This window comes from Pistacia vera, unplaced genomic scaffold (genome assembly GCF_008641045.1).
Source record: "Pistacia vera cultivar Batoury unplaced genomic scaffold, PisVer_v2 Contig359, whole genome shotgun sequence".
NCBI classification, from domain to species: Eukaryota; Viridiplantae; Streptophyta; class Magnoliopsida; order Sapindales; family Anacardiaceae; genus Pistacia; species Pistacia vera.
The window spans coordinates 1,309,953-1,329,485 of NW_022196178.1; the positions used below are offsets into that span (position 1 = coordinate 1,309,953).

Consider the following 19,533-nt stretch of genomic DNA (forward strand, 5'->3'; position numbering starts at 1 on the left):
CCTGAGTTCAATCCAATCTGTGATTGACATAAAAGACTCTGCACGAAGAGTTCATCTAATCATAAGCATTTGTACGTGTTCCTAATTATATTTGCTGCCATTGGTGTAGCTGAGTTAATCCTGTCATTAAATGCGAACACGGAGGTATTAATCCTTACAAAAGTCTTCGTTAAGAAAGTAGTATATACCATGTCATCATATTTAGATAGTAGATGCCTAAGTAGTTTAAGAACACATTTTTTTCAGAATACTTCATTAATCTCTGATGAAATTTTGCTTAGTCATAACTGTTAGCAAAGCTCCCTAAAAATTCCTAGGAGAGAGCTCTGTCTATTTTCCGAAAGATCTTCTATGCATCATGGTGCAATACAACCCATATGTGGCAAATTCTTATTGGTTGGTTGTCTTTATCTTTTTTTATGTTAGGTTAAATTTCATTTCATGTCAATGAAACTATTTTCTTTTAATTGGTGCTTTGCTTGCACACCAAAATTTGTTAGAGAAAGAGCTCAGCATGTTCTCAGAATGAGGTCCAGGTCATGGAAAATTGTATCACAAGTGGGTCATGTTGTTTGTTGTGGGCTGCCGTGAAATTTTGTCCAGTACCAGAATTTGCTTCAAGGGAATCAATCAACTTGTTCTTTTTCAAAGTTGATGTGAAAATTTGGTGGTTTCTTATGTCATGGCATTGATTTTTATGCATAAATATTCCCAATAGTTTATTTACTATCACATCCAGTAAAACAGGGCTTACTTAATTAAATAATAACACAAAAAAATCTATTCTACTTTTATGTGGACCATAAGAATAATTTTGAAATAAACAGCACTGGGTGGTGGAGTAGTCAGTTAGAACTCTTAGATGTATTACTTAAGAGGTATAGAATTTGATTCACATTTCCTATTAACAAGGGTGATCATTGGCAATTATCCGGTCATTAACTTCAGGATCTTAAAGAATTAGTTGAGGTGTGTGCAAATTGATTCGTACATCCCTGGTCAACAAAAAAGAAAAAATGAAAAATTTTGAAATCTATCACCAATTATAAGTAGCCTTTACCTATCTATCACCTATTATAGGTAGCCTTTTACCTAGCTGTGTCCGTGATTCTTGTACTTATTTAAACTAATTAAGGTTTGCTTTCGGTTATTCTGGTACTTAAGACCTAATATTTATTCTTAAGTAGACAGTTAGTATCTCTATATTTAATTATTTAAATTAATTAAGCTTGTTTTCATTTCTGGTTCATTCAAAACGCATCTACTTAGTTGAGATAATCTATCTGATCAGATTTTGAGGGTAAAGATTAATCCAATTTGCAACCCCAAAGTGAAACAACACCATCCCTTGTCTCCTTTGAAAGATTTTTCAAAGATATTGCCCACTTTTAATTCTTTTAAACTTAGCCATTCAATTTCAATGAACCATTTAAATAATTTCAAGACAAATATACAGTACTATTATTTTAAACTAGTTGGTATCCAATCCTTATCTCAACAAATATTTTAATATAAAAATAAAAATAATAATGTTAATTGAAATTTAGAACCCACCTTGGTAGGTTAAAGTTTAAACTGTTAATCAACTTTTTATCTTTTCACTTACCACCCCATAAGATTGTCACTTTCATTTTTCAATTCCAACTATGAACTACCCGATTTTCTGAAGCCAAAAACAGACCCTATTTAAAAATCATTCATCAGTGGCAGCAGATTCAGAAGAGCACATGAAAACACTGTTCACAACCTTAAATTCCTTTCCCCTTTTTCGCTCATTTTCATTGAAGAACAATTACGAAAACTGGGAAATTTTGTTTCTTTCAATAAATTTAGAAATTAAAAAGAAAAAAAGAATTTCATTGATGAGAAAATTTGATTTCTTTGTATAACAAGTACTCAGAAATGAAAACAATATTCGATATTTTGAGATTTACGAGCGATTGTACATCTATTTAATTAATTAATTTACTCTTAAGAACTTCATATTACTAGAAAAAAAGGGAAACAAATAATAAAATTACATTGTACAGAAGTGCTATTACAAAGAAAGCTTTAAGTCTAACTGATCATTATTATTACCTCCTTCTGTTTTATCTTCTGCAACTTCTGTTTCTTGGCTTTTGGATGAAGAACCTGGAAGCAATTCTTGAGTTGCATCTTGTTCAATATTAATATTAATATTGATATTATTGATTGAAGATTTTGCAAGATCATCCATGAAGTCTTCAACTTGAAATGTGGGGTTCCATGTTTGAGCTCCTACATTATTATTAATAATATTATTAAAACCTGATCCCTTTTGAACATGGTCTTCTTCTTCAGGCTGGCTTTTCTTCTCATTTTGATGCTGTTTTGATGAAGAAGATGAGCCAACGATTACGCCGCTTTGTTTGATTCGATCTCTCATGTCTTTTGTGTTTCTGATTAAAGCAAAAAATTGCTCCATCTTTTCTTCTTCATTCTCATCTTGTTCTTGTTCTTGTTGATGAACATCCTCGTCACCTCGATTGTTGTTGTTGTTGTTATTCTCCACCATTTTTCTCTTCCTTCTTTCATTGTTTTTGTTGTTATTCTTCTCCATGAGAGAGAAAGAGCGGAAGAAGGAGAATATGATGAAGGAATTAAAACACTTTCACAAACTCAACACTATGTCGTTTTCTTTTATATGCTTAGGTATGATGATGAGGCAAGTGTTCTCGCACTTTAAAACCCTAAGGTGGGACCATTTCATGTATCTTATTAATTAATAAAGTAGTTATAATTAAATATTTTTATTAATAATAAAGATTAACTCACAACTTAATCTTATAAACTTTTTTTCACAACCTCAACTCGCAATTGATCAGTTTATAATTAGAGAGATAAGACCCATAACAAACAAGCAGGACCTATTTGCGAACTGGTTAATGTTGAGATTGTAAGAAAAAATTTATGAGATTGGGATTCTTTCTTTAAATATATTTTTATTTTTTCAAATAATGTGATATATTTATATAATTGATTACTTTTTTTTTTTTTTTGTATATATATATATGGATGGGTTTACGCACATGGTATGCGTAATAAAATTATATAATGAATATGAGATACTTTCCTTTTAATATCTATTGATTTGAGAAAAAGCTATGGGCCAACAAACATAATCAGGGTCATCTATTATCATCTGGATGGTGTGATGTGTTTGTCTTATTAATTGCATGGATATCTAAATGGAATCTATTATCATCTCGATGATGTGATATATTTATCTTATTAATTGCGTTGATATTTAAATGGAATGATTAATTTATGTATATGATATAAGTAACAAAATTATATGATGGATATGATATACTTTTTTAAAATATCTATCCGACTTTAGAAAATATTTTAGGTGGACAGATAAATCACGACATCATCTGTTTATCTTATTGAATGATGTAATGCATATTCATTTGATTGAAGTGTGTTTGTGTATGTAAATGGATGGACTAATTATGTATCTAATATCAATAATAACATTGTATCATGTATAAGTTTTAGATAGACGGACAGAACAAGACATCTTCTAGAATGATGTGAAGAGTTCATATTGAAAACTTTCTCGATTGATCATAACGTGTTGTGTTTAGATGAACGGAAGTTAATGCAAAGCATATATCAAGTAAAGAAGAAGAAAAAAAAAACCATATGCAATACTGTTCAAATATTTGTCTACCCAAATAAGTTTTAGGCGAGGATGTAAATATCAAGAATGATACGATATATATTCAACTTACAGAAATGCCAATTATGGTGGAAGTAAATGTATGCCCATATATATGGTCAAAATAAACCCATATATGGCTATATGCTCTTAAATTATCTAAATACAACTATATTATATGTATATAAGAGTAAACGACATATTCCCACCTGAGGTTTAGTAAAATTTTAAGTTGATATCCTTAATTGCATTTAATCCAAATTCTTATCCTTAAACTAACACCGTTAGTGATTATTAAAGATAGTATGAAACGGTGATTGAGGTCGGTAAGTGAAGGTATGAGTTTTGTAGAGGAGGTTGTGAGAAGTTCAATACTGGTCTCAGAAATAATTTTGAACTTCAGAATCAACCGAAAAAAGCCAAAAACTATCGGCTTGAATGCTATTAATATGAGTCAATTTTTGTTAATATAAACTCATCTTCTGCCAAAGAAAATACATGTTTACTTTAACATGTTAACACGCATCGTGTTACAGTAAAAAAATTATGAGTCTGTTAAAATAAATAAAATTGGATTACTTTAAATGTGAGAATGTGAAATAAATATCATCCAAGATTTATGTCCTTTGACCTATGTAAAAATTCTCATTTCAAGAAAGATTTTCACATTAATTGTGGATTGAATTGATGATAAGGTAATAAATAGCTTTAACAGAACAGAAGAGAGAGAAAGAAGTGTGTGGTGTGTGGTGATGATTCATGAAGTTGGAGCAGTATTAGTTGACTATATATTTGTCAGTCACCAACGCGGATTTGACCATAAAAATTTAATATCTCATTAATTGTGGATTGAATTTTAAGTTTGTACAAGAGTGACCACTTGATTTGAAGAAGAAAATATGTCTGTTTCAACTTTCCTTTTTTGTTGAAGGAGATAAGATGATATATCCGACCTTTCTTAAAGACAATTAATATGTGTCTCCATAACATCACTTTGAGTATAAAATACACCAATATTTGTTTCTCAATTCATATATCAATATCGTATTAGATATGGAGTAATAAAATGGATTATGTAACTGTTAGGAGCAGTTTAGTAATTTCAACAAAATAGAGATGGGTCATACATTTAAGCAATAAACAACGGATTTTTGTTTTTATTTTTGTAATTTAGATATCTCTTGATCTTGCTTTGAGAAACTGAACCCAAAAAACTACCTTATAAGTAGGGGTCAACATGGGTACAAGGTAGAAGCTGAACCGACAGGTACCCATCTGTTGGTTTCGGGTAAGAACTGAAACCGACCCCATTAAGGTTGGGTTTTGGTTCTGAAAAATTGAAATCGACAATTCTTATATCCGGTTCTAGTTTTTACAATGCTGGAACCAAAAATTGGAATCGAAACTGAGGTTTGAGTACCTATGTAAGAATTGGTACTAAATTATATTTTTTGTAAACTTTTGAGGGTATTATAAATTTTGGAGGCGCGTTTGTCATTTTTAAAAAAAGTATGGGGTAATTTAAATTAACTCGGATACCCAAAACCTAAAACTATGTTTTCCAGTTTTTTAGAAACTGGAATCGGTCAATTCCGATTTCTTCAAGAAATACAAGGTATCTAGAACGGCTCACCCCTACCTATAAGGGTCTTTAGGAACTGAAAACCACAAGCTTAAGCTCGGCTAGTCCCTCATGGGTAAAATGAGTTGCCCAAAAAATTACCAAATTTCATCTATGCGATCAACATGTAATTGATTTGTGGTAGCGCTAATGTAACACCTTTACGATAGCATAACCTTTGACATGTCAAAAATAACACCTTAAAAAAAAAGGGGTATTTCGTAATTTGACAAGAACAAAGAAGGGTATGCAAAGTCAAAAATAGGAGAAATGTAAAGTGGTTAGGTTAGGGTTAGGTTAGGTTAGGGTTAGGTGAGAGGAAGAGATTGGAGTTTTGTAAGCGTCATTGCCCATAACGTAATGTTTATGTGACGCCATGCTTTATTGCATCATTTACATGTGCTTTGCTTTCCTTGTGTGTCTTTATTCAATTATGAGAATCTTTTTTTTTTTTTTTTTGTTTTTTTTTTTTTTTTTTTTTTTTTGAATGATGGAGGTTTCTGACCAAAGTATACATAGCTCAACTAATCTCTGAAGCCAACCATTGAACACTCATAAATTCAATATTCTGAGGTCAACCACAATATGGTAGGTGATCTTAAGGTGGTTTAAATCTATGAAGTCAATGAAATGAGCAAACATTTTTACGTTAGGTCAATAAAATTGGGTTATTTCTTTTCTTTTTCCCATCTTGAAAATAGTTTCTTATGTTTATTTTTTTTTTTTTTCACCTTTGGTCCTACAAAAAAGAAAAAGGGATAATTTGTTATTTCGCATACATGAAGGGGGAAATTGTTACTCAAGAAAAACTCAGGGTAAAAAATTCATTAAGGCCCTAAATTTTTTTTATCTCAATCAACTCTCAATCTTTTATTTTATTTGGGAAATATGTGGGGATAATCTTAAATTCTTATTAATAGCCATTCATTAGGTTCATGATTCTACCAAAGAGACAAACCAAGACTAGCTAAAAATCGTTTCTATGGGAAGAATATTTCAATTTTTTTAAATGAAATTGATGGTTGAGATTTTAGTGTCAAATAAAAGATTATTATTGATGTGATTTGTCTCAATATAATTGGCTTTAAAGCTAATTTTAGAAGATGTTAGTTGAACTACCTTTATTAGTCGAATATTCGATAAGGACTTTAAATGTATGAGTTTTAGTTTCTTCGAATAGTAATAGGAATAATCATGAAGTTCTTTTTGATAGTAATAGGAATAATCACTGAAGTTTTACCCAACGATAGTTTAAGTCTCAATGATTAATTGAAGTACACAAAGTGATCTAAACACCACTATTGCAAAGAAAAAAAAAAAAAAGATTGTTAGTGATGTTTGGTGGGCATTTTAGGATGAGATATTTAATTTATTTTTTACTCTAATTTTAGTCATTATATATATCTAAAATTTATTGTAAAAGATCTTTTAATGATTAAAAAAAATTAAATCTATATATAATATAATAAAAAATTATTATCATTAATATATTATATTTTTTATATGTTAACTTGCAATTTCAAAGGTTAATAATGTTATTTTCAAAATAGAGGTATTTAATTTAATGTTATTTATATATTAATTAATATTACGGTTGAAGAATCAAATTTTAGAATGAAAATGAGAGAAGACCAAAAGAAGAGTCAATAATAATTGCTCTTGGCCCAACTTCTAAATTATTTGAGCAACTTGTCAAGTCTTTAAGAAGACCAACAAATTATGCTTCTTTCACTTCAATTTTCCAAGTCTTCTTTGAACTAAAAAAAAATAAATAAATAAATAAAAAAATAATGTATCAAAAATGTTATTCAAATAGTAGAATTTTGATGTCATTTGACAATTAAAGTAAAAAAATTCAATCAAAATTTTCCCATCAAAATACGGCAAACAATCAGTCAACGTCAACTAACTTAAACATTGTTGAAAGGGAATGCTAGAAAAAAAAAAATTGAATTAATAATATTGAAAAAAAGAGCTTATAAAAATTATGACCCAAGACTAGAAAAGGAAAAAATCTAAAAGATTTTGATATACTATTGTGGGAACTATTAAAAGATGATCCCATCAAAAGAAGATAAATAGTTGGTTATAAGCAATATTTCAATCAAATTTTTGGTCTCAAAAGATGACACTGAGAGGCGTTTGGTTTCAGGAATGTTTTATTATTAAAAATATAGAATTATCAGTAAGATAAATTACCTTGAAGATTATAGATAATGTTATATTATATATGTTGATTTGATTAGAATAAATTGGTCGGTATAAATAATTAATATGTTTGGTTGAGAGAATAAAAGAATTATGAGATAATTGCCTTTCTTTTTTAATATTATTATCATATTATAATTATTTTATTATTTAGATTATTACTTTTAAGAATTTAGCTAAAACACCCCAATTACAATAAAAGTTTAAAATCTAACAAAATATCCCTAGCCACCCAAAATCTCTGTTGCCCCGTTGGACGTCACTGGTCGCCATCAGAACGGCGCACAAATGGTTGAATCTAGCCGTTTCCGACCAACTCTAGGAAATGGCCAGATCGACGCACAACCTACTAGATCCAACCTATCATGTGCCATTTTGACGATGGCTAACAGTGGTGGTCGACAGTCGTCTTAGGTGGCTGGGGTGTCTTGGGTGGTATTCATGTAAATAGTTTTCATAATAAGGGCATTATTGTCCAAACATTTAATTACTTAGGGGTAAAATGATAACAAAATTAAGATTAATTTATGTTAAATGAGAGACATTTTTGTCCAAAAAATTGATTTATGAGGTTACAGAAGTCATTTTATACAATTGAGTTAATTGTTATTTGATAAACATACGAAGACATTTGTGTCCAAAATTAAGATTGGAAATAGTCTTTGACATCATTTAATGATTATAATCAAACTNTATATTATTTGAGCAACTTGTCAAGTCTTTAAGAAGACCAACAAATTATGCTTCTTTCACTTCAATTTTCCAAGTCTTCTTTGAACTAAAAAAAAAAATAATAATAAATAAAAAAAAATAATGTATCAAAAATGTTATTCAAATAGTAGAATTTTGATGTCATTTGACAATTAAAGTAAAAAAATTCAATCAAAATTTTCCCATCAAAATACAGCAAACAATCAGTCAACGTCAACTAACTTAAACATCTTTGAAAGGGAATGGAATGCTAGAAAAAAAAAAAAAAAATTAAATTAAATTAATAATATTGAAAAAAGGAGCTTATAAAAATGATGACCCAAGACTAGAAAAGAAAAAAATCTAAAAAAGTTTGATATACTATTGTGGGAACTATTAAAAGATGATCCCATCAAAAGAAGATAAAAAGTTGGTTATAAGCAATATTTCAATCAAATTTCAAGTATCAAAAGATGACACTAAGAGGCGTTTGGTTTCGAGAAAGTTTTATTACTATAAATATAGGATTATCAGTAAGATAAATTACCTTGAAGATTATGGATAATGTTATATTATATATGTTGATTTGATTAGAATAAATAGGTGGGTATAAATAATTAATATGTTTAGTTGAGGGAATAAAAGAATTATGGGATAATTGCCTTTTTTTTTTAATATTATTATCATATTATAATTATAATTATTTTATTATTTAGATTATTACTTTTAAGAATTTAGCTAAAACACTTCAATTACAATAAAAGTTTAAAATCTAACAAAATATCTCTAGCCACCCAAAATCTCTGTTGCTCGTTGGACATCACTAGTCGCCGCCAGAACGGCACACAACTAGTCGAATCTAGCCGTTTTCGGCCAACTCTAGGAAACAGTAAGATCGATACATAACTAGTTAGATCCAACCTATCATGTGCCATTCTGGCGATGGCCGACAATGGTGGTCGACAATCATCTTAGGTGGCTAGAGTGTTTTGGGTAGTATTCATGTAAATAGTTTTCATAATAAGGGCATTTTGTCCAAACATTTAATTACTTAGGGGTAAAATTGTAACAAAATTAAGATTAATTTATGTGAAATGAGAGACATTTTTATTCAAAAAATTAATTTATGAAATTACAAAAGTTATTTTGTATAATTGGATTAATTATTATTTGATAGATATACGAAGATATTTGTGTCCAAAATTAACATTGGAAATAGTCTTTGACATCATTTAATGATTATAATCAAACTGACCGACACCACTTAGTTTAAGATCATCCACATAATATCTTCTCCATATTTGAAAAGGTCCAAAATATGAATAATTGATGAAAATTTTACCATAATACTTTACAAAGAAATCTTACAAAGATTTTCATACAAAGTGACGTAACAAAAAATGAATAGAAGAGTAAAACAAAAAGTTAAACTCATTAAATTCACTTTTCTATTTATTTTTTGTTACATCATTTTGTATGAAGATCTTTGTAAAATTTCTTTCTAAGTATAGTATTGCTTCAAATTTTAACCTCAAAGGGAAGAAAAAGGCAAAAATCAAAGAGATTTTGGGACACCATTTGTAGGGGCCCAATAAAACGACAATTGAAGATCAAGTGGGCCTGACTTCACGTGATTCTTGTAGTTTTGTTGGAGGATCCTTGTTTGACTGATGCACAAATCTCGAAAAAAAAAAAAAAAAAATCACATTTATGAGTAATGATAGAGAAACCCTTTAGATCCCATTACTATTTTAGGGCATTTCTCAATGACTCAGTGCCCAAAGCACCAAACATTTCCCCATCTTTACAAAAGAACCAAGATTTCATTCCTCCCGTTTGATATCTACGATATCGGTTCGATATTGCTATTAGGTACATGGGACCCGCGAATATTATATCTACAATGTCGGTCCAATAATGGTAATGTTATCAGGTTCATAAGACCGCATATATTATATCCATAATATCGATTGATAATAATATTACATGAATGATTAAGAGAGTGTTTGTCTGAGTTGATGAAAATTAGCAAGTTAGGTTATAAACATTTAAAATTTTAAATAATTACGTGTTTGATTAAAAGTCACTAATAAGTAATTGACGTGTTCAGTAAAATATGGTTTATAAGTACATTTTATTATAAAATGATTAAAAAAGGTATTACATTAAACAAATGTATATTATAGAATTTTAAAATTAAATAAGAATAATGTGACAAGATATCTGGTCAAACTAGCTTATAAGTTAAAAAAAAAAAAAAAAAAAAAAAGGTATCTCTCTCCCCCCTCCCTCTTTCAACTTAATTTTAGAGTTTATAAACTAGTTTGACCAACTTATAAGTTTAGACAAACACCCCTAAGATCTTCAATATAATATATGTTCCATAATGTTACTAGTCCTCTTGCGAGATTTTTTTAATAATTTTTTTTCCCATTAAAATTTTTGTTTTTACTTTTTACGGAGAAATTTCTTTTCTTTTCTTCTCCATATAGATTAATCTATAATAAATTTATAGCCTTCTTTCCAATTTATGAATAACTTATTAACCTAATTTCCTCCTTTGAAAAATTGTTTTTAACCTAGATTTGCCACTTTCCCATGGATTCATAAAATCAAACTATTAAAATTCACAAAACCCTACTGATAAATAGTATTGTTGATATTTTCTAAATAAAAGATATCGATGTCTAGGTAATATTCACCATTTAATAACACTTGTTAGATTCGATATATGACATGTTACATATCCAGGATTATAAAATAAATAAATAAAATAAAAACACGACGTTATATCAGGTAAAATTTACAATACAAATACATGTTTATCAATATAATGAAACAATAATCTTTATAGATTAAAAGACTTTATCTTAGTTTTTTCAATGTGGTTACAAATTCAAGCAAATGTGTCCCTAAAACTTATAAGGGATAGCAAATGTTCAAGCAAATGTGTACTTAAAACAACACCCCAAGATTATTAGCTATTTCTATATGCCAAATCCTAAAACTTATGGTCGAGAATCGAAACCAGCAAACACTGAATGAGGAACTAAATTCAAGATGATTTACAAGTACAAAGCTACCATTTATTTTAGTCCTGGAAGTGGAATGATATCGAGAATTACCTTATAACAGGCTTTTTTGTTGTCGAAAACAGGACCTTGGAAGTGTTGCTAGTCTTCAGTCCATTGGACACCGTGTTTCGCCCAAAGATAATACGCTCCAACGGGACCTCTACCTCCAAGCTCATAGAGCTCCGGTGCTATATTGTTCTTGTCTATCTCTTGTAAAACTGGGGTTAAAATATTCCAGGCTGCGGTCAGCTCGTCGCTTCTCATGAAGAGATGGTTGTCTCCATCGATAACGTCGAGAAGAAGGTGTTCGTATGAATCAGGCACCTCGACATTATACCTAGTCGAATTATTAAAAAGATATGTATATTCAGGACATTAAAGGAGATTACAGAAGTTTTGGTATGAAAATTATAGTGGTGACACCAAAAGTGCTTACTTGTCCTTGTAGAGCAAATTAAGCTCTGAAGCATCCAACTGCAGGCCTAATCCTGGAACCTTATTGTTAACTTTGACTAAGATGGCCTCATCAGGCACATCTCGTAAAATCAGTTCATTGGTGGCGAGGTTGACATTATGTCCAATACACTCAAGGTAAAGGTTTCCTGGAACATTATGAAACTGTATACGTATCTCCATCCTGCAATATATTGCAATATATTGTTAATTTGATGAGAAACGGGGTCAAAGCTCCTAGATATAGTAAGTACAAATTATTACCTGTGTTTGATGAGTCCCATGCCGGCTTTGATCAAGAAAGGCACACCATCCCAGCGACCATTGTCGATGTGTAATGCCGCGGCAAAATAAGTAGGGGTCAGACTGTTCAACTTTACATCAATCTTGTCTCTGGAAGTAGCTTTATATTGGCCAAGAATGACATTGCTAGGATCCAATTTGCGGATTGATCTCAAAACCTTGACCTGGAAAGAAGCCTCTTATCAACGTGACCATGCACACTGAAATTATAATCGAAACTCATCATCTTGCAGAAATTGAAAGGTCAGGTACCTTTTCGTTACGAATATCTTCACCATCTAGACTTATAGGTGGCTCCATGGCCAGCAATGCTATTGTTTGGAGTACATGGCTGTGTACTATGTCTCCGATGATCCCATAACCATCAAAATACCTGCACAAAAAAATGAACAAAATTACTAAAAGATTATATCTTATAATTACAAGAGGATGAGATAATTAGTTTTTAGTACCTTCCTGTTTGCACACACAAGTCTTCTGACAGAATGACCTGCAAAATCACTAAAACAGCTAAGGGATAGAAGGTATATTCTGGAATAAACATTTGAACGATGTCATTGTATTTAAAGATGTAAATTACCTGTATATTGCGTATGTATGTTCGGTTCCATAATGGCTCAAAAATTAGATTAGAAAACCTTAATACTGTGAGGTTCTCGATGAGATTCCTTCCTAAAAGATGATCTATCCTGTAATAAACAAATTAAAAAGCTATAATATACATAAACACGCACATATATATATAGAGGGTTGGGATCACTTGCCCCTTAACTGTTACAAAACTTATAACTCAACTTCTGAACCAAAGATTACATATGACAAATATCATTGCCAATGTGCATTAGTTTCCTAGGTTGAGTGTATGAAAATTCTTGGGTGCAGACCTAAAGCAAACAGAGGCTACCAACTACTGGTCACCGCTTTTGATAGGTGCGGACCTAAAATACAAACCAAGCAAATAGAGGCTAGCAACCACCAGTCGCCAGTTTTGATATTGCACAGCAAAAGGTTGTGACCAGTCACTAGTCCTTGGCTGCAATACTTAATGTATGGATGTCCACACCTAAGGACTAGTTAGATGTAATCTCAGCCAATGCAATTGTATCTAACCAATCTACAAACACTGTCATTACTTGTATACAAAAAGAGAGTGTTACTGATATGCCAAATCTGTGTTGTGAGTGTGTATATTATATATGCATATATATATTGATAAAAAAGTACCAATAATGTGTTACTCACCTGTATAATTGCTTCTCCTCGAACTTAGAAAGAAGAGCGTTCGCCAGTCGCTGAGACGACACTGCATCAAACCCAAAAGGTTTCTCGATTATTATGCGATTCCAGCCCTTCTGGGTTTGTGCATTATCAGCCAGAGAAGTTGCAACATCTAGAAGTGCTTCTTGTGGTACAGATAGGTAAAATATCCTGTTTGCTTGAGATCCCCCCTGAGGTAATTTAGCTGCTATAAAGTCAATCATCGAAAGCATCCATATTGAATATGGAAAATAAATAATAATGCAAAAAAGGATTCTTTCGTATAAATACTGCCAATTTTAATTTTTGATCTAAAGCACGTGTTATACCCCAGTGCACAACTCGTAAACCATATTAATTTTAATCTCTTTTTATTTGTTTTTAGTCCATCCCAGTGAAGAAACCTTTTTTTTTTCCTTCAAGTTTGGAACTTGACAAAAGAAGTGGGAGAATAACAGTAAACTGGTAAATTTAAGATTATTGTGCCAAAAGAAATTGATAGGAACCCACTCCAACAACTCAAACAATTAGGCTAGGCAATGAGTCTTGGAAAACCGGCTTGCCAAGGGAGGGTGTCCCGGCCATTTATAACCCATATGCCCACCATTTTCCCTTCCAATGTGGGATCCTAACATTCCACCACACTTCCGCAACCAACATCCACGTCAGCCTCTTTATCCCTTGGGTGACTTCACCACAAGTCAGGCTCCCACGTAGGCACAAAATCATGCTCAGATACCAACTGATAGGAACCCACTCCAACAACTCAAACAATTGGGCTAGGCAACGGGTCTTTCATGGGCTTGGGTAGAACCCCAAGGTCAGCTTGCCACATAGGTACAAAATCATGTTCGGATACCAATTTATAGGAACCCACTCCAACAATTCAAACAATTGGGTTGGGCAATGGGTCTTTCATGGGCTTGGATAGAACTCTCCTTTAAAAATCGGCTTGCCAAGGGAGGGTGCCCTGAGCTGGACAGTGGCCTTTTGATAGGAATTAGGCTGGACAGTGGTCCTTTTGTGGGCTTGGATAGAACTATATTTAGAAAACCGGCTTGCCAAAGGAGGGTGCCCAAGCCCTTATAAACCATATGCCCACCCATTTTTCCTCTCAATGTGGGATCCTAACAGAAATGATGGGGGACTTTCATTCAGTATTTGAATTTCTTAATGATTTTATTTTTACAGTCATAATAAACTATTGAAGCACTTACTCTGAAATTGCAACCTCTAATTATTAGCTAACTAATTCAATGAACAAATAAGTGTGATCCCTTTTTGAAAAGAATTTTTTCAACCATACCTCCATATGCTCCATCAAAGCATTAAGCTTTGACATCCCTTCTTTGTTGTCATAGCCTCCATTGAGATAGTATGTTCTACTGAGAAAGGCATCCATTTTGTCCCCACAGTCTTCTCTGAAAAAAGTTGTAGAATTCATGATGAATAATGTCAGATTAGACAGCTTCAATCGGCTAACTCATAACTACAAGACATGTGCAACGTCAGAATCAGTTCTATTCTTATTTCTACAATCAAACTAACAAGAACTATTACATCATATGCATCTTCTTGGCTGCAGTTCTTTCAGCTTAAAACATTTTGCCCTTTTACCATAAGCAATGGATGTATGCTGACGTTTTTTTGATTTATTCACCTATATGCACCAAAATGATTCCAAATATACGTGTGTGAAAGAATACTAACTGTGGTTCAAGCTGCCATTAACAAATTATAATCATGCAAGCAGCTTCTAAAACTATGGGGATATTGCATTTGAGAATTCTCAGAGTGTAAATTCATTAACTCAAAGATCCAAAATAAAAGGTTCAATGTGGGGAAAAAGAATTTAAGAGGTGCTATGAAAACCATACTGATGATCAATGCGACAAGTCAAAGTTGAAGCTATAATGGATCGCAGGTCTTCATCTGTCAAGTTCTTTCTTGAATAACCAATGATTCCCACATTCTGCAGCCACAGGGAGAAAAGCCAAAATTCATTAAAAGTGTGGGCTATATGTTTGGATATAAGTTACTACTAGTCTACTAGAAAAACAATATCTCTTATTCAATTTATTAAGTATCCCAGTTTCTCCTTATAATAACATTGGTGGAATGCTGAAACAAGGTAAAAGGGGTTCCTAGGCAAAAGGTAAAAGAGACAGAAAAAACAAAGAAATTATAGTCATACCTCAGGAAGAAAGCCGCTATAATACAAAGCAAATAATGCTGGGAAAATCTTCCCTCTAGCAAGCTCACCAGTAGCTCCTATAACGGCAATGCAAAGTGAAGGTGCTCTACCACCCTCAAAAGGAAAGTTCCAGGACTGTGATTGTATTTGCGAAGTTGCTCTTCTCGATTTCTCAACAGAATCTGTAAATTCCATAATTCAGAGCTTCTTATGTTTTCCACAACAGTTATTCATTTTTCCAAAGTTGAAATGACTACAAGAACACATAACAAAATCAATCTACGTTGATCGACAAAACAGTAATTATCATAAAAGCAATCAACATATATAGCATAACCATTACAAACCATTAGGCATGGATATTGTAGAAACACCATCAGAATCTTGTCCTGCACTTGATATACTTGTTTCAAAATGGCTACCTAACCGATCTTTATCTTGATTCTTTATAATCTTGAAGTCATCTACTAGTCTACGCTTTCTATAGCCATGCTTAAGGTTAAGTCTCTCAATTAACCATAGTTTCAAGCCACAAAATCTCTGGCAAATATTGGCTGCTCCTCCATAGAGCACAAAACGGCCACCAGTCACTGTATGAACATTGTTTGATACAAACTGCATACAAAGAACAAGAACATTGAAGGTATGAGCATAGATTAGCATATCGAGTATATGAACAGTTCATTTAAGCAAAACTTGTTATATTGTACCCATTTTGCATAACTGGCAGCCTATTGATCAATATAGAATAGTACTACACATACAAACTCTGTAGACAAACTAATTCAAACAAACTGATATGCTCTAATCAGGTTGAAAGAAAACTAGAATTAAATTAACACATCAAAGTAATTGACGTAGAAATCATACAGTAAAAAATTATCGTTAAATTTAGTAACATAAATTGAAAATGTCACTCTATAATATAATTCTGTCTTTCAGTCAAGATATCTCAAAGTTCTCTTTCGACAATTAATCTCTTGTATAATTTTTCATGACCTTTACATTTTGCTTCTTATAAGATCAAAGTGTTAACAATATATGCAGCAACGGTATTGCATTTCTCACAGTGAAAAATGGCAATACCTTAATTGTAAAATCCGTAAATTCAAAATCTTAACTTTCCTTCACTTTCTTTCCATTTCCTAGAAAGCAAACAGACCATTTCATTTCAAGGAAGTCTGCCATTAATTTCATTCACCTCAAAAGGTTCAATTAAAAATACCAACGAAACCCATTAGATTAGTTCTCGTTCATCATCTTCCTCACAGAACAATTTCTTCCAAATTTTTCAAAACTTAAGTATTCTTACCAATCTCCAACCATATTAAATCGACATTGATATCCGAATTTATGTTTCATACTTCAAAATTTTAGGCTCAAGGTTACATGTCTTACAATTAATGTTACTAGTCAACCATTCAAAATGATAAAAGTCCTATATTGCATATTATTAAGTTTCATATTCAATGTTACAAGTATTTATTCTATCCAGCATCATCACCAATAAATAGTGAACCAACATTATAACAAAATCATCCTACCCTTCAACTCTAAACTTAGGAAGCTCAAAAACCATTACCATCATAATAACTCCATTGCCATCTTACGACAATACTGAATTGATAACTTTATCGAATTAATCTTTTGATTTCCTTAATACTTTTATATAATAATGTTTTACAAACAATAAACACAGTACTTAAATACATATGACACATAATAATAATAATAATATTTATATAACAATGTTCAAGCAATAATAAAAAGCCATCTACAGTAGCACAAATATCCGGACAACATTATCGAATCTTGTAATCAAAATATCGTTCTTATGTTATTATTTAATAATAAAAACATTATAAATAAAATATCAATTCGATAATGTTATCCGACCATGACATTAAAAAAAAAAAATAGCAGCTTTTGCAAATGAAAATACAGAAACCCCACAACAGCAAATTGAGAGGAAGCACAAATAGCAAAGAAACAAACCTGGAAGCTACGAGAAGAGGGCTTATGCGAGAAGGGTTTGAAATCCGAAGGCTTGAAGGGTGTTGAGTGAAGGGAAAACGATACTGACATCCTTCGTTTTGTTACTTTAAGAAGCTTAAAGGGTTCAACTTTTGAGCTTCGTAATCATCGGGAACATGGAGATTGAAGTGGGTTGTGCTGTAAAATCAGTAAACCAGGTGAGTAAAGAGAAGTGATGTCAAGTGTTGGAAGATTGCGCAGAAATACGGACACGGTTTGCTTTTGTCTGGTATTCTTGGTAACGGCTCGTCTTGCGTGGACTAGATTGAAAACAATAAAACTTTGTGGGTTTATGTGATGCACCTCATTATATGTTTAAGTCAGAAATATTTTTTACATAATTTTATTTTTCAATTAAGATGACTAGCAAATGGTTCAATAAAGACTCTAGTATATTACTTAAGAGATTATAACTTCAAATCCCTCCTTGGTTGGTAATAAAGGTAACTCCTAGAACTCTTACTTGATCGATAGTTCCAAAGCCTTAGAAGATTAATTAAGATGCGCGTAAGCTAATATGAACATTTCGATCATTAAAAAAAAAAAATTTAGGTTAAAAAAAAAGTCTGTTTTCATGACAATAACATGTTATATTATTGTATACACTTTAAACAGTTACAAATATAATTATAATTTAGCATGTTACTTTTTTTTCTTTTTTTCTTTTTTGAGTTCCTACAGTAATAATCTCATTTTGCTTATATTAAATGAAGATTAAGCAAATATATATATAAAGAGTTTTTTTCATCATCAATTAAAATTTAAAATTACTTAAATAATCTCATGTATACGTTTTTTTTTATTTTTTATTTTTTTTATTTTTTAACAAACCCTTTTCTATTATTATTTTATTATTTTTACAATCTCGATCCACCATTACAAAAAATATTTGTGTATGAAATAATTTTATTGGGTTTTGCAGGTGCCCTCTTATTTATTATTTTGGAGTATACAACTAAATTAATAAAGCGTTTGAAGGTGAACAAAACTTTAGTGTAAAAAGGGTTTAGATGTGTAGTAGCGTGATTTAAGTAATTTTAGTTTATTATGAATTTATAACTACATATTATTATTAATATGATCCTTGCTTAACAAATTACTGCGACCTTTGAATAATACTACTCTCAATTTATAAGGTTTATATATATATATATAAAATAATTTTCTCAGTATAATGTTTTCACATAAATCTTATTAGATGATACTTATATACCATTGAATTTATATGTAATATGGAAGGTCACGATTACACCTCACATCACCATTATAGAATAAAATCTTAGGGGTGTGTTTGTTTTATTATTTTAGATAGGATTTTTGAAATAATATTGTTGAGTTGGGTTATTATTACGAGAACATAATTTGAATAAAATGTGTTTGATAGAATATTTTGACTTTGTTATTAGAGTTGAATATTTGTTTGATATATTTTTTTGTAAAGAATTTATTGATACAATATTTTGGTGCATTTTGTTAAAATAATTTATTATTATAACCTAAAAACTTATCAATTTATATTTTAATAATATTAAACATTGATTGGTAATTTCGTTACCACTAAATTAAAAACAAATTTCTCATATAAATTTCAAGTACTAATCTCACTGTTTAAAAACACCACATTAATATATATATGACAAAGTTACTAATTAGCAACCCTTAGAATCGCTTGTACACCTATACTTCATTAACAACTATGACATGGTCATTTGTTCTGCCCACATTTCAGTCGTTAAGTTATCCCGCAGAGTCGCCATGTCGTCTATAATATGTTGTTGTAGTTGACTCGATCCCTCTCCACTTCTGCCATTTTCTGCCCCGTTTTGGACATCAAAATATACTTGCTCATTACAGTATACCGTTGGAAGATAGGGTCTTTCATATTGTGCCTTCTGATAAAATTACGAAGTATACAACAAGCCATAACAATCTTAGTATGTTTCTCCAACGAGTAATTTTCATTCCATCGACAATACGAAACTTTTTTTTTAAAACACCAAAGGTTCTTTCGACA

At 31.1% G+C, this 19,533-nt stretch overlaps 2 protein-coding genes across 2 annotated transcripts; both read right to left on the bottom strand.

Moving 5' to 3' along the window:
- Positions 1-2,000: 2,000 nt before the first annotated feature.
- LOC116139799 (putative uncharacterized protein DDB_G0289963) lies at positions 2,001-2,657 on the bottom strand. The gene has a single exon (XM_031425453.1). It carries the CDS (start codon positions 2,579-2,581, stop codon positions 2,039-2,041), a length of 543 nt encoding a protein of 180 aa, XP_031281313.1. The 5' UTR covers positions 2,582-2,657; the 3' UTR covers positions 2,001-2,038.
- Positions 2,658-11,230: 8,573 nt separating this feature from the next.
- Positions 11,231-17,779, bottom strand: LOC116139780 (inactive glucose-6-phosphate 1-dehydrogenase 4, chloroplastic-like). Its single transcript, XM_031425437.1, has 12 exons — positions 17,481-17,779; positions 15,833-16,100; positions 15,486-15,667; positions 15,169-15,263; positions 14,598-14,712; positions 13,277-13,482; positions 12,615-12,723; positions 12,487-12,524; positions 12,287-12,407; positions 11,996-12,198; positions 11,715-11,915; positions 11,231-11,615 (listed from the first exon to the last, which is right to left on the bottom strand). The coding sequence occupies exons 1-12, from the start codon at positions 17,568-17,570 to the stop codon at positions 11,378-11,380; spliced, it is 1,866 nt and encodes a 621-aa protein (XP_031281297.1). The 5' UTR covers positions 17,571-17,779; the 3' UTR covers positions 11,231-11,377.
- Positions 17,780-19,533: the final 1,754 nt, after the last annotated feature.